General features: G+C 34.1%; 2 protein-coding genes and 2 long non-coding RNA genes across 5 annotated transcripts; 2 read left to right on the forward strand and 2 right to left on the reverse strand.

The window, feature by feature from the left end:
- Nucleotides 1–1,832: 1,832 nt before the first annotated feature.
- On the reverse strand, nt 1,833–7,317 carry LOC149498861 (uncharacterized). Its single transcript, XR_016318490.1, has 3 exons — nt 6,564–7,317; nt 2,780–2,851; nt 1,833–2,046 (listed from the first exon to the last, which is right to left on the reverse strand). It is a non-coding gene; the product is annotated as an uncharacterized LOC149498861 (long non-coding RNA).
- Nucleotides 5,694–8,535, forward strand: LOC119370200 (uncharacterized). Its single transcript, XR_005177765.2, has 2 exons — nt 5,694–6,095; nt 6,226–8,535. It is a non-coding gene; the product is annotated as an uncharacterized LOC119370200 (long non-coding RNA).
- A 1,941-nt stretch (nt 8,536–10,476) lies between these two features.
- On the reverse strand, nt 10,477–14,694 carry LOC105628033 (AMP-dependent synthetase and ligase family protein). Its single transcript, XM_012209332.4, has 6 exons — nt 13,388–14,694; nt 12,447–12,636; nt 11,599–11,744; nt 11,384–11,451; nt 11,163–11,265; nt 10,477–10,848 (listed from the first exon to the last, which is right to left on the reverse strand). The coding sequence occupies exons 1-6, from the start codon at nt 14,393–14,395 to the stop codon at nt 10,735–10,737; spliced, it is 1,629 nt and encodes a 542-aa protein (XP_012064722.1). The 5' UTR covers nt 14,396–14,694; the 3' UTR covers nt 10,477–10,734.
- Nucleotides 14,695–17,829: 3,135 nt separating this feature from the next.
- On the forward strand, nt 17,830–23,960 carry LOC105628032 (lactoylglutathione lyase family protein / glyoxalase I family protein). 2 transcript variants are annotated; one of them, XM_089726662.1, is made up of 9 exons: nt 17,830–18,029; nt 18,126–18,245; nt 18,320–18,381; nt 19,749–19,809; nt 19,997–20,076; nt 20,186–20,256; nt 21,652–21,741; nt 22,482–22,604; nt 23,309–23,420. In XM_089726662.1, exons 1-8 carry the CDS (start codon nt 17,922–17,924, stop codon nt 22,580–22,582), a joined length of 693 nt encoding a protein of 230 aa, XP_089582788.1. In that variant the 5' UTR covers nt 17,830–17,921; the 3' UTR covers nt 22,583–22,604; nt 23,309–23,420. The 2 variants fall into 2 exon arrangements, with proteins under 2 accessions (XP_089582788.1, XP_012064721.1); XM_012209331.4 differs by lacking the exon at nt 23,309–23,420 and adding an exon at nt 23,568–23,960 and having other exon boundaries at nt 17,833–18,029.

Raw genomic sequence — 23,960 nt, forward strand, 5'->3', positions numbered from 1 at the left:
TAACAGGTTCAACCAAAGATCAGGAATATGTCTCACATTTTTAAGTGTTAATGTGCACCCGACACTTGTCTTTATGCAGATATCACCGATTCCCACCACTTGCGAGACACTATTATTTCCCATTTTAATAGTGCCAAAATCTCCTGCTTTATAAGTGGAAAAGTATTTCCTTTTTGGAACACAGTGGTATGAAGCACCAGAGTCTACTATCCACTCAGTATCTACATCCCCAATGTCACATCTTACCCTACTGTAAGACATGGCATGTCGCCCGTAATATAATTAATAAGCACTTAATTCTTATAAATGCTTACTAAGTATACTACAAGGGACTTAACCCTCGTTCCTCTGGCCGGTGGTGGGGCAAACCTCAGCGAGGATGCTGAGTCCCCAAGGGGGGGTGTATGTGGCAAGGCCAGCACACCTTAGGCAAATCCCACATCGGTTAAGGACGAGGGGGCGGTCCTATACATAAGAGGGGTGGTCTCTCAACTTGGTAGGCGCCTTTTGGGTGGGTTGTAAAGCCTGCCTAAAGGGACAAATCCGTGAGGAGGAATGTAGCTAGTAACTCTCCAAAGCGGACAATACTTACCAAGGGGAGGGCTATGACAATTGGTATCAGAGCCGACCCTCGTTCCTCTGGCCGGTGGTGGGGCAAACCTCAGCGAGGACGCTGAGTCCCCAAGGGGGGGGTGTATGTGGCAAGGCCAGCACACCTTAGGCAAATCCCACATCAGTTAAGGACGAGGGGGCGGTCCTATACATAAGAGGGGTGGTGCCTTGAATGGTAGGACGCGTTTTGGTGGTGAAATGGCTGGAGAGTTGGAAGAACTCCAGGGTTAAGCGTGCTCGCTTAACGGAAATCCTAAGATGGGTGACCTCCTGGGAAGTTTCCCATTTCCCCCAAGAACAAAACCGTGAGGGTGACCTCGTACGGAAGGGCCTAAAGCGGACAATATTCAGCCATGTCAAGGGCCATGACAATTGGTATCAGAGCCGACCCTCGTTCCTCTGGCCGGTGGTGGGGCAAACCTCAGCGAGGACGCTGAGTCCCCAAGGGGGGGTGTATGTGGCAAGGCCAGCACACCTTAGGCAAATCCCACATCGGTTAAGGACGAGGGGGCGGTCCTATACATAAGAGGGGTGGTCTCTCAACTTGGTAGGCGCCTTTTGGGTGGGTTGTAAAGCCTGCCTAAAGGGACAAATCCGTGAGGAGGAATGTAGCTAGTAACTCTCCAAAGCGGACAATACTTACCAAAGGGAGGGCTATGACAATTGGTATCAGAGCCGACCCTCGTTCCTCTGGCCGGTGGTGGGGCAAACCTTAGCGAGGACGCTGAGTCCCCAAGGGGGGGTGTATGTGGCAAGGCCAGCACACCTTAGGCAAATCCCACATCAGTTAAGTACGAGGGGGTGGTCCTATACATAAGAGGGGTGGTGCCTTGAATGGTAGGACGCGTTTTGGTGGTGAAATGGCTGGAGAGTTGGAAGAACTCCAGGGTTAAGCGTGCTCGTTTAACGGAAATCCTAAGATGGGTGACCTCCTGGGAAGTTTCCCATTTCCCCCAAGAACAAAACTGTGAGGGTGACCTCGTACGGAAGGGCCCAAAGCGGACAATATTCAGCCATGTCAAGGGCCATGACAATTTTTATATCTTGTAGCAAAATAATTTAGTTATTAAATATATATAACTTCTTTTGGTAGATATTAATCTCAATATAATTTCTTAAACATATTATAAAAAAAAAACATAAAATAAAATGGTTCCATAACCCATAAGTCCATGGATGATTTAATTACATATTGGAGTCATGTTTAAATCTTAGATACATAATAGAAATTAATTACTTTAATAGACTATAAATTTTCAAATTCATATAATCATAATTTACATGAATCTGCTCAAATATACATAAATGATCTGTTAATGTTTAATACATCATACATATTCCAAAAGAAGTCAAATATACAATAGCTACATCAGTAGCATACTATCTACATCAAATAAAAATGATCCTCTCTTGGTTCTTTTTCCTTTCCTTTACCTGCGATAGTACAAAAGCAACTATCGCTAAGCATATGCTTAGTGGTGTACTAATAAAAATAATAAGGAATGACAATTCATAAATCCACCATGGTAAAGAAAATAAGAAACAAAATAAATCAATACCATTTAAATCATCAATTCATAATATAGTCTTTACAGCTTTTATAGAGTCAATTCTGAGGGCCATCAGTGTCTAATGTGCACATCTAGACCTGCTATCTACAACCTCAATCTGTGATATGATTTCAACAGAAGAGGGAGCAATCTACAACCTCAACATGGAGGGAGAATTTCATATCAATCATATATCATCTAGTGATGATATCCATGTTCAATCGATCGTAATATCAACTTCAACAAATGAAATGATATTCGGGGTAATAACCATATCTATATCAGCTGTAAGACTTTTAAACCATTCCATTTATGTACTAATATCAAAATCACAATGGACAACATTTCATTTCACAACCACTGCTAAAAACATTTAATCACGGCCACCCCTCATACTACAGATATCAATTGGCCAACGTCCTCCTCTTTCACAGTATAAGAATCATAAAATTCATTTACAAATATCATTCGGTCGTATGCTTTCAAAATAATCTTTTTCCTCTTCAAAAAACTTATGAATATAATTATAATTCATAAAGCAAATCCATTGAAAATATTTTGCAAAATCAATTTCATTTTGTTTAAATAAAAGTAGGAAAGGAATAATATACACTAACCTGAACTAGATTGCTCCCCTAGCCCTTTTCCTCTAGTAATCACCCTCTCCTCAACTCCCTTTCTCTCAGCAGCTGTAGCATGATATTAATACTCACATTAAGATCATACTACACAATGTACACACATGCACTTCTATAAGAATGTAAATTAAGCATTAGAATGTAGTCTCATGCTTTTTCTTTCATTTTCACTATACTTGTTCAAGTGTTATATGATCTGAGTTTAAGCATGAAACACTTCATATCCAACACTTAACCACATCCTAGACACAAAATACTAACAATGAAAACAATAGAAGTGAATAGCATGCTAAATTCGTTCAAGGTTTATGAAATGCAGAATTTCAGCATTTGAGTAGCTGGCATTGCGTTGACTATATCTTGAATTCCCCATATTCAATTGCCCTGAAATTTTGACAGCATGTTCCAAACATCTTAGGGTACTGTTCTGGAAAATTTCATAATTTTTAAAGCTCATTTGCATTTTTAAATGACATAATTATAGAATCTGAAGTTCAGTTTTTCTCATGCTGAGCAGCCTGTACTAATTTAATTATAACTCCATTTCCTTTTATCCAATGGCCTTTAAATTTTAACACGACCTACCCAACATCTCAGCCTATCTCCATATCAAATTTCATAAATTTTGGAGTTCATTTGCTTAGTCAAATAGGTCAATTACAGAAGCTGAATGTCAGGCAGCATAACTGTAACATGTCCAACAATGATAAGTTTATTTAAGCATTCTCAACTCACTTCCAACACAAATTCATGCAATCCAACTCTTCTATTACTGAAATAACATCATAATATAAGATATATCAGAATCCCTAGTTCATGGCATATCAAGAACAAACTCAAAATCATCCATCTTGGTGACTTATGCAACTTAGACTTTGAATTCATGCATAACTACTTTCAATCATCTTAAATCACCTTAAAATCACTTCTCATCACTTCATCTTCACCAAATCAGATTACACAAACAAGCACCTCACTTCAAAGTTCATGGAATTCAAAAAGTAATCCATAGAAATGAAGGAGGAAGTGAAAATAACTGACCTTTTCTTAAGAATTACTTGAAAATTCTTTGATTTTCACCTTCTTTTTGCTTGGTTTTGACTCAAAACCCTCCTCCTCTCTTCTTAAACGGTTTGGCCTGCAACAATGAGTGAAGTGTCGTGGTTCTTTCCTCTTCTTCAATAAAATTATATAATAAACTTTATTAAAAATTCCTTCCATGTCCTTTAAATGCAAATTGCACTATAATCCTCCCTTTTGTTTTCCCTTCATCCTTTGGCACTCTAATCTTTTTAATCATTTTACTTTAGTCCTATTAGGTATAAACCAAGCGTATTTAATATTCTAAACTTCACTTGGTAAAAATCGTACGGAAATTACCGTTTTTCAGGCTTTTCAGGTAAAATCGTGCTTTACCGAGAAGTCATTCATCTTTCAACTCATTTTTGATTTCCTTTAAGCTTTCACATGGATTTGTAAAGATCAATTAATGTTTCATTTAATTAATATTAATATCCTCAATCTATAGTGTTTTCCATTATTTTAAGTTTTCCTTTTATTCGGATAACCGAATTCATCGAAAAAGCTAAAATAGAAAGAACTACAAAATTGAGGATATTACACCCAACATGACAGCAATTTGCATCATGAGTGACTAAAGTCACCTCACCATCTTCTCCTGAGACTGTAGCAGATATATTTCTGTCATTCTCCTGTCTTCGGTCTGCATTATCCTGTTTGAGTAAATGACAATTTCTTTTGAGATGACTCTCCTTACCGCAATGGTAACATTTTCTCATCTCTCTGGACTTAGATCTACCACCTGACTTTACATGCCTTGGACCTCTACTCTTGCTCAGACCCCTATTCTCTGTGACAAGGGGCTTGTGAACTGGTACTGGCAACATCTCTTCTTCGTAGTTCTTCATTGAGTAGTCTATTCTTTACCATAGACATCGTTACCACACCACTTCGAGCTGAGTTACTCAATGATACCATAAGAGTATCCCAGTTAGCGGTATGTCCTTAGAAGACGAGATGCAAGCGTGCCTATACCAGTTGTTGGGATAACTGATCCCGAGTGGGGCCGCAGAAAAATACCGGTGGTAAAAGTAAAATAAAATTAATATTACCACATATACCTCCAATAATTTTGTATTGGATATTGACGATCGAATCCACCAGAAATAATAATCACGGTAATAATTAAATAATTATCATAAATGCCAGATGAAAAAAATAAGAACACCGAGATTTACGTGGTTCACCCTTCAACTGTTATGGGCTACGTCCACGGGACAAAAACTCCAAATAATTCTTCCACTAAAAATAGTAGGTATAAAAGAGATTACAAAAATAGTAACACTCTAAGTGTTTTCCAAAAACACCCCAAGAATTACAATCCTCACTATTTTCTCTTTTTCCCAATTTTAGGAACTCTTTCCTAAAATTTTCTACACTTAACAAAGTAGATCTCTTCGATTTATGTTTTTGTTTTTGTACATTGTAAAGTGAAAATGACACGTCATTAACGCGTCCACCGAATAGATGCGTTAAGCAACAATTTCCCTTTTTTTTTCACAACCTCATTTGACCAACAATAAAAATACGTGATTATTGTTTCTTTTTTTTTTCTTTCCTTCAAACTTGTGTGTGTCCACGACACCACATATCTTCTTCTCTTTTTTTATCTTTCAAACTTATGTGGGTCCCACACGTCGAAGGGACCCCACAACAGAATTGGCTGAGTGATTAACAGTAAAAGACAAGTCAGGCCTCCTAGTAGTGAGGGACAATAATCGGCCAATGAGGTGACGATAAGATGAAATATCTGGCAAAGATTCACAAACAACGCTCAATTTAAAATGAGAATCCATGGGTGTGATTGCTAGTTTAAAGGCTAGATAACCAGTATCTGCTAAAATTTTCAAAGCATATTTGCGCTGACAAACTGAAATACCAAACTTAGAACTTGCAATTTCAAGGCCCAAGAAGAACTTTAAGTCACCTAAATCCTTAATCTTGAAAGTGATATCAAGAAAGGATTTGATTCGATTAAGCTTTTGAAGATCATTACCTGCTAAGATTACATCGTCAATATAAACTAGAATAGCTGTAAATGGAGAACCAACTTTATGAGTAAATAAAGAATGATCAGACTGAGATTCAGAGTAGCCACAACCAATAAGAGCTTGAGACAATTTAAAAAACCATTGCCGACTGGCCTGTTTAAGGCCATAGAGAGATTTTTCTAATTTCCAAACCTTAGAAGAATCAGATGAATGTTAACCAAGTGGTAAGTTCATATAAACTTCCTCCTTCAGATCCCTATGTAAAAACGCATTGTTAACATCTAATTGCTTGAGATACCATTGATTGACAGATGCTAAAGCTAATAACAATCTAATAGTTGTCGTTTTTTGCAGCGGGAGAGAAGGTGTCCAAGTAATCAATGCCCTCAATCTGTGTATAGCCTTTGGCTACAAGCGGGGCTTTAAATCTCTCAATGCTTCCATCCGATTTATACTTAATCTGATATACCCATTTACAGCCAATGGGGGTTTCGCCAGGTGGTAAATCAACTAAGGTCCAGGTATTATTTGATTCAAGAGCTGCAATCTCAGCAGCCATAGCATTTCTCCATTGTTCACTTTTGATAGCTTATATGTAAGTTTTTGGTTCAGATATAGATGATATGCTAAGAATGTAATGGAAACAAGAAGGAGATAATTTTTTATAGGAAAGAACAGAAGAAAGGGGGTACCTGACTTTGGAAGATGATGTAGACTCAGTTGAAGCAGAGAAATTGCAGTGATAGTCATCGAGGTAAGCTGGAGTTGATCTTATTCGATTTGAACGTCTAAGGGGTTGTTGGGTTTATGAAGATGGAATAATGGATGGGGGATTTGGCTGAGAAGGGGGTAATGGAGAAGAAGTGAGATTAGGTGAGAGAGAATTATAATCTGGGTAATCAGAATTTGGAAGAGAAGTGTCTACAGGCTGTGAAAAAGAAAAATCAGAAGTAACATGAGAAGAGAATAGGAAAATGTGTTTTGAGAATTGGACATCTCTAGAAAGAAAAATCTCTCTAGTAGCTAGATCCATGAGAATATAAACCTTGACCCAAGATTATAGCCTAAAAAGATGCATTTGTGGGCCCTTAGTGCTAACTTGGTTCTATGAGCTGCTAAAGTTGAGGCAAAACACAGGAAGCCAAAAACTTTGAAGTTAGCATAATTGGGGATAGTGTGATAAAGCATTTCAAATGGAGACTTATCTTGTAAAATGGGTGTAGGGGTTCTATTTAAAAGGAAGATTGCATGATGAAACAGCATAAGACCAAAAAATTTAGGGTAAATGGGATTGAAATATCAAAGCTCGGACTATGTTTAAAATGTGTTGGTGCTTTCGCTCTACAATGGCATTTTGTTAGTGGGGTTTCCACATAAGTGGTTTGATGCAAAATTCCTTTAGAATTATAAAAAGAAGACATGAGGAATTTTGGACCATTATCAGATCGTATGGTTTGAATTTTGGTGTGAAATTTGTTTTCTATGAATGAGATAAAGGATTGTAGATGTTGTCTTGTTTCTGATTTATGTTTCATTAGAAAAATCCATGTGTGCCTAGTGTGATCATCAACAATGGTAAGAAAATATGTGTCCATTAATAGATGTAATGGATAATGGACCCCATATATCAACATGAAGTAATTGAAATGGTTTAGAAGAGACAGATTTGCTAACAGAGAAAGGTAATTTCTTTTGTTTAGCATAATGATAGATGTCAAAGGTAATTTCTTTTGTTTAGCATAATGATAGATGTCACAAGAACTTGAATCTATATTACAAGGAATGGAAGGAAAAATTTTATGTAAAACAGAAAGTCTAAAGCTAGAAACATGGCCAAGTCTGTAATGCAATAACTGTGATTGTTGAATATGTGAAGCAGTAGTATTAAAGGCAAAGGAAGTTGATGTTGGAAGTTGAAGATGGAGTAACACATACAATCTCTCTTGCATCTTAGTTGAACCAATCATCTTCCAAGAATGAGGTGCCTGAATGAAACAAGAGGTATTTTGAAAGTTTAAGCTACAATTCAATGTGGAAATAAGCTTGGTAACAGATATGAGATTAAAAGTGAAATTAGGAATGTAAAGCACATCAACTAAATAGAAATCAGAATTGAAAATGATAGTGCCAGAAAAATGAGAAACAACATGTGCACCACTGGGGAGTTTGACAGTTATAGGTTTGATTCTTTTGTAAATGGTGAAGGCTGACAAGGAAACAGATATGTGATCTGCTGCACCTGTGTCTAAAATCCATGGGTTATTATTGGAGAAAGGCAATGAGTTAAAAGATATACCTGAACCTTGATTGATGATCGAAGAATTATTAGCCATAGCAGATTTTCCAATTGCAGTTGTTGTTTGTTGTTGAACAAATGCAACAGAGACATGATGTATTAACGATTAAGGAGCAGAGGTTTCCTGAATTAAGGACAGTAGCTTGTGATATTGCTCAGGAGTGAAACTCATAGAAGGACTATTTGACTGTCCTTCTGGTGTAGGAAGCAAAGCAGGAGGTGAATAGATGTCTGATACGGGATCCATTGATAAAATAATATAAAAATGGCACCATAACTGAATTTGTTTTAGAATGCAATTTAAATAGGTTGTTGATAAGTTTAATATGTCCATAGTACAAAAAATTGGTTTACTTAAATTATAATAAGTCGATTAGTGTTCTATAGTATCCTATAATAGTATAAACACATCAACATAATTTTATTCCTTTATATTTAAATCATAAATAATATATACTCTCTCAGTTCCCAAAGATAGTCGATGTTTCATTTTTGATTTGTCCCAAAATAATTCATTTCCTTTATTGCATTATAGTTAATTCTTAAATTATCTTATTAAATTTTATCTTATTTTCAATAACCTGGCTAATTCTTACTTATTATTCTAATTTAATAATTGCTCGTGTTATTTAAGATAGGCATAATAGAAAAGTTAGATGAATAAAATTATTTTTTAACTATAATAATTATTAATTTCTTAATCTCTGTGAAAATAAAAGGTGGACCGTGTTATTGGAACACATAGAGTATTATATATGTAATTGTTGATGCGGGCTCATTACCAGGCCCAAGGCCTAATTTTGAAGCCCATGCAAAAGGGCTAGTTAGGCCTAAAAGTCCAACCTTCTCTTCCTCTTTCCAACCCTCTTCATCTTTTTACCTCCTGCCTATCTATTTCTCTCCCTCCTCCTTTGGATTAAAAACTGTCTCCTTAGCTTCTTTATTATTATTATTTTCTTTTTTTGGTAATATTTCTCTTTAGCTTCTTTCTCTGTCGATGTCCTTTTCTGTGCATTTCAATTGATGCATAACTGCACTATTGAACTTTTTTTAAGGTATAATGGGAAATGGATAATGAACTTAATTTCATTGACGAGCTGAATCTTGATTTGATTTTCAGCTTATACATTTTTATGGTTCAATCAAAAGAAAGGACCCTTTATTAACTATTATGCTTTTGATTTTTTCTGATCCTTTTGTTTGGACAAAATCTAATTTGCTTATTCTTCTATTTTAATCTAATTTGCATATCTTCTCTCTGTCCCCTCTTTTCTTTCCAACTTTTTAACCCTAAATTTACTTTGGAGTTATGGCTCTTCATCAACAGTGATTCTAACCTGCTATTCATTTGTTCTGTCCAATTTCTATTGCCTTGAAAATTCATTTGGTCAAATTGAACCGAACCAATTCAGTTCGGTTCAATTAAATGCTGATCTCTATTTAGTAGCCAATGAAAATATTTATACTTTTATTTACATAATGGTTAAGCAAAAAAAAAAAAACAATATCATTTATATTAATTTTATTATTCAGAAGAATTTTGATAATTATTATTTTTTCATTTATTTATGATAGGAAGTTGTATATCGAAATTACAAGAGTGAATATTGTTAGTTATTTGAAATACTTCTGATGGACATCAAGTCCTCATGTTATATTTTAAAAAAATATTTTATGAATAAATGGAAATTTTAATTGTTTGGCGATGATAATAAAATTTAATAAGCAATTATTCTGTAGCTTTCTTTAGGACTAGGAGGTGTAATCCCGTTGGACAGTAAAGCCTAAAGGTTACAATCCCAACCTTTACCGGCTACTTTTTAGCAATTTAATTATATCATAAACTATTTATAATTTAAAAAATACATATATTCATTTTGTTTTCATATTATATTTGCTTTTATCGTAATAACAATGGTTGAATATCTAAATTCACTCGTAAATTTTACAGATGACTTATCATGCATTTAAACTTATAAATTTTAGTAATATTATATACATTTCGACATTAATGTCAATAATTTTTAGAGTTTTGACTGTTATTTATAAAATATCAACTTGATATATAGTTAGCATGACTTTTGAAAGAATAATTTTCATAAATTTTCAACTTTTAAATGAATGTTTAATTGATCTAATTTTACAAGTTAAAGTGTTTAATAAATTCACAGAGAAATAAAATAAACAAAACAATAATGTTTTCGTAAATTGTGATCATGCAATATTTTGATTTTAAACATGATCACAAAACATAAATTTCACATCACACGCCAAAAAAAAAAAAATATATATATATATATATATAAGAATAAATAACAACTTGGTCCTTCAAATTTAGTCATAATCAGAACTTCAGTCTTCTTGTTTGATAAATACAGTGATTAGACCCTGAACTATTTAGTCTTCTAGAAGTGCTATATTGAACGTGAAGGACTAAATAGTCAAATATTACAGAGTATTTAACCTTTAAAATGGTATACAAGAAAGGTACAGAGACGATAAATATGGCATCCTATAAATTATGCATTTATTTCAAATGTATAATGTAGAGAAACAAACATAGAAACTCATAGCTTCGATTTTACTTTTTCGATGAGCTCTCGTCTGAGGATTTTTCCTGCAGCTGATTTTGGGACAGTGTTTATGAAACTCACCCTCTTTAATCTTTTGAAAGGCGCAACCTGCAAAAGAAAACATGAAAATGAATGTGTGTTCAACCTCAGAGAACGGAAAATAAATGACTAACAGCAGCACATGCAAATTGCAGAACTCCTGCAGTTTCTTTAGTCATTTCTCAAGCATGATCTTCTTCCTGCCCCCAGTTAGGGGAATAAGAAAGTCCAATCACACAAAGACATATACGGTGATATATTATTAAGAGTACATAATACAGAAAAAGAAGATGAAAAGAAGAATATGAGGAGAGGGAGGATTCAAGCATAAATGAAACTCAACTAACTCAAAAAAACCCATGATGATTCTCCATGCTATTTACCTGATCAGCAATAAATTTCTGAACATCTTCTTCAGTCAATGAACTATTAGGCGATCGCACAACATATGCAATTGGGACCTCACCAGCTTCGGCATCAGGAAAGCTAAAAGGTGAAAGTGACTCAAATTATCATTGGTGTGCAAATGCAAGGGATTAACAAAAGCATTTCTTATGAGCTAACTTATGCAAGTAGCTCAAATGTGTGTATGTGTTCAACTTACGGGATAACAACAGCATCTAATATTTCAGGATGAGAAACAAGCAGCCCTTCAAGCTCAGCTGGTGCAACCTAATGAGAATAAGCAAATCAAAAAACGATTCAGTAGCAGAGCAGGCATTCGACACAAACTAACAAAGTTCATAAAGGATGTTATGATAGAGTTTACAAGTAGTAAAAGCCTCGGTATTTTATCTATTTCTTTATACGGGAAGTTACCTGGAATCCTTTGTATTTGATGAGCTCTTTAATACGGTCAACAACATATAGTCGCCCATCTTCATCAAAATATCCAAGATCTCCTGTATGTACCCAACCCTTCCTATCTATTGTGTCCTTTGTGGCCTGTGGGTTGTTAAAATAACCTGTCGGAATTTCAAAACATGGTAGGATTAAAGTTGTTAATCCTGATAAATAACTCTATGGAAGAATGGCCAATTTAAACTGAGCAGACTGATCAAATAATAATAATAATAATAGAAAGCAGATATGCAAAATGTATCCAACGTCTAATTGGAATCATGACTGTTACATTGTTTGATTCATCTTGAAAGCAAGCTAAAGAAAAGAAGAGAAGACGATGGACATCCCAAGGAAAGATAAGCCTTCTAAAAAGAACATGATTGTTAAGCAAAAAGCCAATTCAGATTAACATTTGCCTAAAACACCTGACAAGTGCTAATGTGAAGGAGAAGTTGAGAGGGAGGAGTTTGGTCCAGATAAATGGCCCTGTTAACTAGCATGTCAGAGCTAGCAGGCGAAAGTTAGCAGTATGATATCATACAACAACTCTCATGGCAACTGAGCTATTGGATACATGTAAAACTTGGTGTTCCAGTTCCAGATCAAAAATGGTCAAGGCTTATGACATGAACTTCCAGACCATTTTGGACCGCTATGAACTAATTCAGTCAATAGATGCTAGAAAAGAATGCAGGAGGCATTTGATAGTACTTTTGAAAAAGAAATGGGTGTTTGTAGTTGAAAATAAATGCAGATAAACTACGTTGTAAAGACATTTTTTGTGAAGAATGGAACTCAATATAGCAGTAAATTAAGTGTTTTACCTCGCATCATATTGGGTCCCCGAACCCAAATTTCCCCCGTTTGTTTTGGAGGAAGAGGCTTCAGAGTATCTACACTAACTATTTGCGCTTCAACTCCAGGGACAAGTGTTCCAGCTGAACCAGTATGTCGAACACCTATCCTTGGATTCTCCACTGAAATAATACCAGTAGTCTCAGTCATGCCATAGCCCTGAAACCACAGAAAGCATCCTGAATCAAAAAGAAACCTTACTTCTAGCAAATCATCAAATTTCAGGAAATGTACACAGTTGCACTTTTAGAATTCTTTGGTAAAAGCATAAGCATTGATGGATGCCAACTGTATACTTCGTTACACTCCTTGCACATGAATGTTTAATCAGCATTACTGAAGAGAATGATGGGTGATTTAACAATCTTCAGAAAGCATAATTAGATAATTCATAAGTTCGCATAAATTTAAGATTTGGACAACGACTACACTTCATTAATAAAATAAAGGTATGAAGCATCAATCTTTTTCTTCTTAAGTCAAATACAAACCGGTTGAGATATTAATAGACTTAATGGCACTCTATGTATGAATATAATATTTCAAGAAACAAAACTTTCATTCAACTTTTCTTTAATAGCAGCCACAAAGGGATTCGGATATGTGATACTAAATACAATAGTAATAAATTGAGATAGCCCAAAACTTCAGTTAGATGCCAAAACCCACAAAACAAAGCAAAGAAATATCTTAACTCAGTACAAATATTTCATACGCATACATGCAAACCTCTGTTGATATCCTAAGCAAAATTCAATGCAGGTGTGGCATGTTTTATATACCCAAACCAAAATCTTCATCCTCAATATGAGTTTAAATAACTAATTGAAATCATTTGAATATGGATTTTTCACATTTTCATGCTCAGATAATGATTCTCATAAGAAATTAAACATGCTGTTCGGACTACCTGAGCAACTACAGCATTAGGAATGCTCTTAGCACATTCTTCCATCAATTCTTTTCCTAAAGGAGCTGCACCAGAACCCACATGCTGCAATGAGGACAGATCATATTTCTTAACCAAGCTGTGTTTAGCCAAAGCAAGTATGATAGGAGGCACAACCCACATATGCGTCACTCTATACTTCTCCACAGTTTTCAAAAGCATCTCAAAATCAAATTTTCCCATTGAAACTACTGCATTCCCCTTTTGCATCTGTGAATAAGTAATCACAGCCAAGCCAAACACATGAAACATAGGCAAGCAACAAAGAAAAACATGGTGCATTTCACCTGCTATTTCTTGATCAATTGTGACCATTAAAGAAGCTGCAATGAAATTTCCATGAGTCAAAATCACTCCTTTGCTAATCCCAGTAGTGCCTGAAGAATACAATAAAGCAGCTACATCCGTTTGCTTCACATTACTCGCAGGAAATTCAGAGTTCGACCCTCCTAGCTCAACAAGATCGTGGAAACTTTTGATTCTTGAATTGGGATCCATAGTTAAGGACTCTTTAGCTCCTAGAAACACAGTCGGCAAATTGAAATCTTTCACTTTGTTCCATAATTCAGGCACTGTTATAATCAACTTGGGATTAGAATCTTTTATCTGTTTTGAGACTTCTGTGGTAGTGTAAACAGGGTTTGCAGTTGTTGCAATAGCACCAATTGAAGTGATGGCTAAGAAACAAATAGGGTAGTGGTAAGAATTGGGAGCAAAGATTAAAACCACATCATTTTTAGAAATACCCAGACGGAGTAGGCCATGGGAGACCTTTATAACAATGGATTTGAGCTGTGAAAAAGATAAGGTTAGTGATAAATCTGCATCAATAAGAGCTGGTTTATGAGGGTAAGAACTGGAATTTCTAAAAAGAAACGAAACCATTGAAAGATTGGGATCTTTAGGAAAAACAATAGTAGGTCTTAGCGACCTGTATATTCCATCCCTTCCATACCCAGATTTCTCCATTGCAAATTGAAAGAATAAAGTTTGTAGGTTTTGCTGCGTTGCAAGTCTCGGTGGATTTGCAGAAGAAGAAGAAGAAGAAGGAAAAGTATTAATAATATTTAGTTGGTTATAAAGATCAAATGGTGACCTCACAAGAAAAGGATAGAGCTAACCACTTGACATAACATTTTAGGTTCAAAAAAATAAAAAGAAAAAAACAGATATGACCTTTTCAATGCTTTGTTGCTATCTTGCTAAAAACCAAAAAAAATGCCATGTGATTGTAAAATCCAAGTACCCTTGTTGTTGCTGCTCTTAATCTCGAAGATGATAAATAGATAAGACAGCTATTTTTTTGGCGGGTAAAGATGGAAATTTTGTTCATATGGTAATATTTTAATTTTGAAGACACTCATAGATATGAACCCAGAAATTAGCAATCGCAGTTTATTTTCTTTAAATATTTATGATTTATTTTCCAGTTTTTTTCATTTCTTTTCCTAGGAGCAACGGTCTAAAACATTATATTTATTTTTTTAAAAAAAAATTATACACGTATCTTTACATACGCATAAAGATGATATAAATGTAAAATCCATATTTTAGTGACAACTTCATGTCTTTTCAAAAGTTTATGATATATTTTCTTTTGTACATCAAGATTATGATGTGTTTGAACTATTTAAATAATAAAAATTTAAAAATTCATTATATATTTTAATTATATATAAATTTCTCTTTTAGTACGGTGATTATAAATAGTATTTTAATTTATTTGTATTTAGAGATTAAATAAAGGAAAATGAACATAATAATATGCACGTCAAGTGGATTCATTTGAAATATGGCACTAGTCAAAAAAGGAAATTCTTTGTGGACAATAAGGATCTTCTGCTTGGAAATCCAAATAATAGAGTCAAATCTGATGGCACAAGCATTAAGACAAACCCAAGCATAGATACAAATGCTTTTGGCATTTTAAGGGTTGAGTGAGAGTGACGATCTCAGCTTGGAAATTAAATGTTTGATTCCATTATCTCACAAGTTGAAAATACTTGCCATTTTTTATTTATTATAAAATTTAATGGATTGAAAAAATATTATAGAATATACAGCAAGAGATAGTCTTTCAGTTTATTCATCAAGTTGATAAAAATTTTTTATTGTTGAAAAATCTCTAATAACACCTTTCATTCTCAAAATAAATAAGAAGACCATTTAGATCACGTGTAGTTGAATATTCTCAATATTTTGATATTATTGAGGAAGAAAAATAAATACTAAAATAGTAATTTGTTAAGAGTTAGTGTTATTTAGCTCAGGATGAGCTAAGATCATGGTATATGAATTGACTAATTTAACCCTTAAGTGCTTTGGAGGGATAAACAGGTGGAAATGATTAATGAAACCTGCTTTTAGAGGAAAATCTATTCATTAAATGCATATTTTTAGAACCAATGTTCTTCACTCTGTCTCTTAACTAATTATGCATATGTTAGGTATTTCTATTATGTAATCTCTAATTATAGTGTTTGGTGAATGAGAAAGGAAGAGTAATAGATGCCAAAGAATATATAGAGAGAAGAAAGCACTGGAAAATTTTCGGGAAAAAAAAAATTATTGCAGTTCAATAAATGCCAATACACTTTCCAGTTGCCCTATGGACTAATTAATATACAAGTTTTTTCCTAAAAAAAAATTAATATACATGTTTTACACGTCCATGCTGCAATTAATAGAAATAAAATATGATTGAACACTGCTCCCTTCGTACTTTTTATATATGCACACCATATATTTACCAAGATTAAGAAATCAGTTTAACTAATTTTTTCTTATTTTTTCTGATATACCCCTAATTTTACATTAACTTCTCCTCTTACTTTTAATGATGTTTCTTGATTAAATAATGCAATAAATACATTATCTTCATAAAAAAAATAGAATATTAAAAATTTTGATTAGGAATAAAAATTTAAATTTTTGAAACTCAATTCTTGCATCTTTAATTGAAAATTTGGTAAATACGTTGGTTTTCTAAAAAAATTGGACCCAATTTATAAATTGACTGCTCACAAATTTGAACAAATACAACAATATGTCCCATAAAATATGCTCATAAATCATAAATTAGACTAAAAATGAAAATCGGTGCAAAAAAAAAAATAATAATGCTCTAGCCTTTGAGGGAAACTTATTATTGGTCCCTCTTTGTATAAGTTGAGTTAAAAAAAGAATTATTTTGTGCTCAAATAATCTTCCAATAAATTTGAGTAACCGTCAAAAAGTTTAAATATGGAGTAACTTTACAAAAAAGTCCTCAAGTGTAGAATCACAACTCTTAATTGTACTCCTTTTCTAAATTTTATGCAATTTTTAAACTTAAATTTCATCTTAATCGGCGCACAATTTTCTTAATTGAATCATATTTCTTGTTCTAACGTAAATTCAAAGAATAACAATTCTATCACCAAATTTCATTCACATATAATGCTCATTTACACTTTTGTCTGCTATTACCTTGATAATCTCTTATAATAAAATTTTCACAAAGAATTAGACAAGGATAATATGAGGTTTTTATATTGTTTTTTTTTTTTCAATGTAACCAAAAAATGAAAGTTTGCCTATATAAAAAGAAAGGAGAAAGTTTTTTTTTTTTTTATATACTATCTCCATTCCTAATTACTTATCTCATTTGAAATTTTATGTTCTTTAAGGAAACCATTAAATTTGTTTAAGTTATAATAAATTATTGACTATATTAGCTTTAATTTAATATATCTAAATACCAAATTTTTGAGGATTGAAGCAATAATTGTTGGTCATATTACAAAAAGTAAACATAGAAAAATTTTTTATTATTCATTGAAACTAAAAACGTGACAAATATTTTAAAACATAGTACTTTGTCAGATGTAACAAGTATTTAGGAATGCATCTATTAGCTGCAATTCATGATATTTCTCACATATGAAAAAATAATTTGTTCCAAAATACTTGTCACATTTGTGGTTTTAAAGAATAATAAATATTTTTTTCTCTGTTCATCCTTTGCGTATGATAAATAATTATTATGCATCAATTTAATGGTTTTCTTAGAGTAGTATTAAATTAAAGGTAACATAGTTAATTTACTCAATAATTTATTATAATTTAGACAAATTTAATAATTTTCTTGAAGGAAGATGAAATTTCAAACGTGACAAATACCACCGAATAGAGATAGTGTTATGGAACAGAGATAGTAACTCATAGTATGACTTAAATTATTATTGAGTAAATTTATTTAATAATAATTTATGCACTTATAATTTAGTTTTCAATTTATTTTTTTTTCTCTTAAATAGTCCACAAATCATCAAACAGATTCAAAATTAAATCAAACCGCATTATAAATTTTTTGAATAAGGCTCCTAGCTAGAAGAGACAAACCCGTCCCAAATACCCGGTCCATTGCCGTTCCTGGCTCTCCTCACTCCAGCTCTGTATAGCCACGCGCCCACGCAATCAATTTTTAATTTTTTATGAGGTCAGCTACACTTCAATGGCTACTTCATCTTTTGCGACTACCTTATCTCGCTTTGGTCTCTTACGGTTAACCAGAAATAAGCCATCTTTAATCCCATTATTTCTTCACCAATCCAACTCAAAGGTTAAAGAAAGAGCTTTCAATCCGTTTCAATTATCATTTCCATTTTGGAAATTTATCATTTGAAAACTTAATCTGTGTAACGGTGTGTATTTGCAGAATCCTAATAGATTAAGACTGTTTTCAATGGCGTCGGAGCCGAAGGAATCGCCCGCTAACAACCCCGGTCTACACACTACCATCGATGAAGCCACCAAAGGATACATCATGCAACAAACCGTAAGCCCACATGTATTTCAACCTATATATGCAAGTGCGTGAGCTTGGTCTTCATTCGATTGTTTTTTGTGCAGATGTATCGAATTAAGGATCCAAAAATCAGTCTCGATTTCTACTCTCGCGTATTGGGCATGTCGTAAGTTTCTATTTTTCTTTTTCATTTATTTTGAGATTCACTTGATTTTCTTTACTAACAATCAAATGTTAGATGATTGGCTTTCAAATTTTCAATGATGTGAAATGGATTGTTAAGTTCACATGAAAGGTTGGATTATCAATTATTATAGGTTTTTGGGGTTTAAGCCCATGTAAATGTAGCGTTGGACAAAGTGTAATATATGCATGGAGTTTGGTTATTTGTAATTCTAGGCTTTTGTCTTTTAAAATCTTTAGCCAACTTTGTGGTTTAGACGTTCTAGCATCGTTAAAAAAGTTTTCTCCATGGTTTGATTAAGAAACATAAGGTTTTATCCTTAAAGAAAGAAAGAAAGAAAGAAACACGGGCCTTGAGTTGGACATCAAAGTAGACGGCTGCTTTGATTATGTCTGGCAAGTTGCAAGAACATATATGGGAATTCTCACTGGTGTTTTGAAGTTAGGATCCGTTTCTCTACATTACCAGACTTTGGCTGGATTTAGAACCTAATGTTGTGATCACTGTCTTATTTAAATATTATTCTCTTCTGTATTCTCGAAATTTTGCATGCATCCTCAATTGAATTTAATATTTGTCATTCAAACTTCTTCAATTCTCAAGGTTACTCAACTATATGAAACCATTGATTCAGATATCAGAATGTCTTATGTCTGGCATCTGAGACATCCAACTTATGATTTTATCTGGCTTTCTGTGGGAGGGCATTCCTTTAATCTTCTATACACCCCATAAAACAATGTGTGGTCCATCTGAAATACTGATGGTATTTTTATGCTATTACACGAGAATAGGGAGAACCAATTAAAGATCAAGTTCCAGACGAAATATATGGCCCATCTGTATTTGGAGGGATCTATGTGGCTTCATTGAAGTTCTTAAATTGATGGATTCTGATGGGCTTCATCTCCATCCTTTTTATAATTTCACGTCTTGAAGTGTTGAAGTGTTTGATCATTTTTTTTCCCCTTCATTTTTCTGAATGATCCATTTATCAATCAGTTTGGGATTAAGGTACTGTAGTATTGCATGTCTTATTTTAATTTTTATGTTCAAGATGACACCATATATCCCATAGGTTTCTGTACTGTACTATTTCCTATATGTTCTTGCTTGGACCAGGCCCTCTCAATTAATGGGCCTTTCTCTGGGACACTGCAATGATGTCAATTGATGTGGTATATGCAAATGCTGCTAGTCTTCATAAATTTTAATTTATCAGTGCAGTTAACTCTGATGTATAGGTAACCTATATTCAATATGTAAATTGGGATAATACTAATGCTGTTTCAAGTTTAAAACTTGTGCCTTCTCCAGGGCTAATGATTGTTTTTGTTAAAATTTTTTAGGTTGCTTAAGAGGTTGGATTTTCCTGACATGAAGTTCAGCTTGTACTTTTTGGGCTATGAGGTAATTGACATTACATCATATCTGTAAGAGCTTTGCATTATTAGTGTTTTATTGTCAATGAATTTTGATTGCAATCTTCCCCTGCCTTTCCTCTCTCTCTCTCTCTCTATCTCGCTTTGATCCTGTGTATGTTGGATATGTTTTTATAATGCTTCACATTTATGATATACATATCTGTTTGGTGCAGGATACAACGTCAGCTCCAAATGACCCAGTTGAAAGAACAGTTTGGACCTTTGGTCGGAAGGCTACAATTGAACTAACTCAGTAAGAAAGATGGATTTGCATGACGTCCTTTTTTCCCTCCATCTTCAAGGTTGTCCTTTGATGGTTCCCTTTGTTATTTATACATCTAACAATCAAATGCTTCTTACAGTAATTGGGGTACTGAAAGTGATCCTGACTTCAAAGGATATCACAATGGAAATTCTGATCCTCGTGGCTTTGGTACGTAAATATTCTGATTAGTTGGAATGTATATTGTTTGAAATATATTAAGGGTGTTAGATAGTTAGAACCTAATGGCTTTGATGTGCTGTTTTGTTGATTTGATACCCACACAAATCTGATCTGGTTGAGAGAACTCCTAAATGCTCTTAATTTGACCACTTTGAGGATGTTGTCTTGAATTTTTAGGAATAATAATTTTTTAATGGAACGGTGGTGAACTTGTGATGGTGAGACCTCTAATGTTATACAGGAGTGAATGTTGGGTCCCGAAGGTCCAACATATTCACAAGATGAATATTGTAGAAATACAGATGTTAAGATGGATGTGTATCTATACAAGATTGAACAGATTAGAACGATGATATCTGAAAAATGGCGCAAATAGCGCAAGTTGGGATAAAATGGGAAGACATCTGAAATGGTTTACTTATGTCCTACTGAACTCCATCTGTCTGGTTCATAATGATACGTTGATGGTGGAGGGTGTAAAAGAGGAAAAGGTAAACCTAGACCCACATGAAGGGAAGTTGTCTCAAAAGGCCTACTACCTGTTGGCATTAGTGCAGACTTAGTTGCAGACGGAGCAAAATGGAAATAAAATATTCATATAATCGACACCAACTAGTTTGGGATTAAGATTTAGTTTTTATTACTCTTCTAATAATTTTTATAATGTGGATTAGATGTTTTGCTTAGTGAGTCTTGTCTCACTGTGACTGTTGATTGATGCTCATGCCATTAAACATATTTACATGATTTTATTTCTAAGTGAAGACGGTATATGGGGCTTTCTAAATAAATTCTTTTCTGTGGCTAGAGATTTAGATGGTATTTAGTAAAACTGAAAAATTAAGTGAGCACAATTTTTAAAACCTTATGTAAGCGCTCACATTGCTAATTGCTCATTGACCTGTTATATTCAGTGTGAAGAGAGAATTTTGACTTGTTTTGTTAAGTGAATTTTGGCTGACTTTTAATTGATATGGATAAAGCATTATAAAACAACCTAACAGTAATGAGCATGGACAAGTTTAGTTTTAAGTGTTGAATTGTTTATCAAACACAGCCTTAGTTTCCTTGCCCCACAAAAAGCAATTTTGTTGAATGCTTGCAAATCCCAAGTTGCCACATCAGTTTTTGATTACTTTGAATAAGTGTGATTGGAATTTCCACCAAGTACACTTTAGAATGAGAGTGTTTCTTTTTTTTTTTAAACCATAATAGCAAGCAAAGCTGCATGCTAATCACTAAAATGTAACCTGTAACTTTTGCTGTGTCTCTTAGAGAGATTCTAGTTGACAATCTTCAAGATAAATGTATTCTCTTTTGGTAGGAAAGATATTTTTTTTCACAAGCATGATTGATTTGAAATTCTCTAACCTTGTTTTGCAGGACATATTGGTATTACTGTGGATGATGTGTACAAAGCATGCGAGAGATTTGAACATCTAGGAGTGGAGTTTGCAAAAAAACCTGATGACGGTAGGCAGTCTCTTTGGCCAATATCATTTAATGAGCATAAACATCATTTTTAAATTTTAGGCAGCAGTTTCTATGGAATGTAGTGTTTGGTTTAAAATAGGCTGTGTTCAGTAAGAAAAGCATGCAGTATGGCAGTCATTTCTAAATGGTGATATTTTGTTGTCCATGAAACCTATAAAGGTTTAAATTTCAAGTTTTTTATCCACTCAAAAATATCTTGACATGACTTTGAAATAAATGGTGAAAAATGTGATCATGCCCTTTTAGGCTTGTGAACATAGAGGGAAAGAGAAGGAAATTCAAAGCTAGAAATAAGAATGCCTGGATGTGGGTTTTTGAAGGTTTAGCACTATGAAATTACCAGAACCAGAGTCAAATTTGTAACTTAGGATTTAAAGGGGGAATGTAATAGGGATTATATTTAGTATTTAGGAATTTACGGACTGTCTGGTTTGATCATTCAATACGACCTTCACTTGAGGCAGTAAATTGTACGTTGCTGCCATATACTTCTCTTTGGAAAAAAAAAGCCCATCCTTCTTCTTTTCTCCAAGCAAGGAAAGGCCAGAAGTTTGTATTATCTGTAATGTAACCAGCATGACTGTAGTGGGCTACCTGAGTAGGAGGGTCGAGTTCTCTTTGGTAGAGTTTTGAGAATATACTTATCATTTAGTCTTGCATCCTTCAAATGCATATGTGTTGTTCAGTTATGTGCCTCACGTCATTGAATTTATATCAAGGAAAAATGAAAGGGATAGCTTTCATCAAGGATCCAGATGGCTATTGGATTGAAATTTTTGATCTCAAGACTATTGGGAAAACAGTTAGCAGTGCAGCCTGAGATAAGGACAAACAAACTTAAGGTAGTTTCTTTTTCATTGTTCTCTTCCTATTTAATTATAATCTTTTTCCTCTTCCTGCTTTTGGTTGATTGTAGATTTCCAACATATTTATAAATGCCACATCATTGTTCCACCGTTAATTATTTCCTTCATAGAAACATATTTTTCTAGCTCTTCCTTGCTCCCTAGATGTCCCGCCAATGTGTTGTCTCTTCATATTGTTCCCTTTACATCAGTCTAGTTTATACATTTTGCTGGAGAGCTTTATACGTCTAATTCTTCCCATTTTAGAAACAAATTTCTCCAGATGTTAATCCCTAAATGTCCCTCAAGCACGGAGTCGCTTTATTTTGTTTCCTTCACATCAGTGTACACATTTTGCTGGAGAGCTACATGTCTAATTAATGGAAATATGTTTCTCCTGCTCTTACTCCCTAAATGTTCCTCTAGCATGGAACTGCTTTATATTGTTTCCTCCCCATCAGTCTAGTTTGTACAGTTTGCTGTGGGCTATGTATGTCTAGTTTCTTATGTAAAAGCATCAATGAGGGATGCCTGCTCTTCCTATTGTCATGCAACTAGTTTACCACTCACTTTGGTGGCATACCTTGTTACTGTAAATCTTTAATATTGCCTACTTTTGGGTATAGAAGTGATAAATTTGCCAGATTTCCTAGGAGTTCCTAGTGTGTTTTCTTTCCCAATATGATTTGCCTTTTTGCTAGGCTTTGAACTTCGCGGCCATAGAGATGACTGTACTACCACTGAATCAAAGCTCATTGGTAGCTTTTGATGTGCTTTGACAACTTAAAGGGTCTGCTTTCTCTCTTTCAAAGGTCAAGAAAATAAAGTGGATGAGTGTAGGGAGTACCCGACTTCCTTTTCTCGATCCCCTCCATTGGAATTTTTTCTTTTAATTTTTTTATGTTATCCTATGAGGTTGATGGATAGGTTTGTTTTCAACTGCAATTTGTCTTGTTGCAGGAAAAATTGGAGCATTTCGAGACTCAGAGAGAAGAATTTCCTTGAATTCGCCCATGGAAAACTTGGTTTGGTAACAAAATTTCTGTTGTAGTTTTCCATATGTCGCGTTGGTTTGCTTATGCTTGTCAACATTGGATCATAAAAACAGAAGGATAAAAGTGGAACATGTAGTTGTGGTAGATGACCTATGTTCCTATTTAACAAATGAAAGTCTTGATTAGTTATTTCTGTTGGTAGATGACCTGGCCCCCAACTTGGTTGGAACCTACCATTAGCCAATAACAAATGACTAGTGCTGCTTTATTATAATTTTGTTAAATTTTCTTCTTCGTTCTTGTGACACAATAATGCTTAGCATTAAGGCTTTTTGTACAATAGTGGATTTTACAGCTA

Source organism: Jatropha curcas, chromosome 1 (genome assembly GCF_041381405.1).
Source record: "Jatropha curcas cultivar XTBG-Jc1 chromosome 1, XTBG_Jcur_1.0, whole genome shotgun sequence".
Taxonomy (NCBI): domain Eukaryota; kingdom Viridiplantae; phylum Streptophyta; class Magnoliopsida; order Malpighiales; family Euphorbiaceae; genus Jatropha; species Jatropha curcas.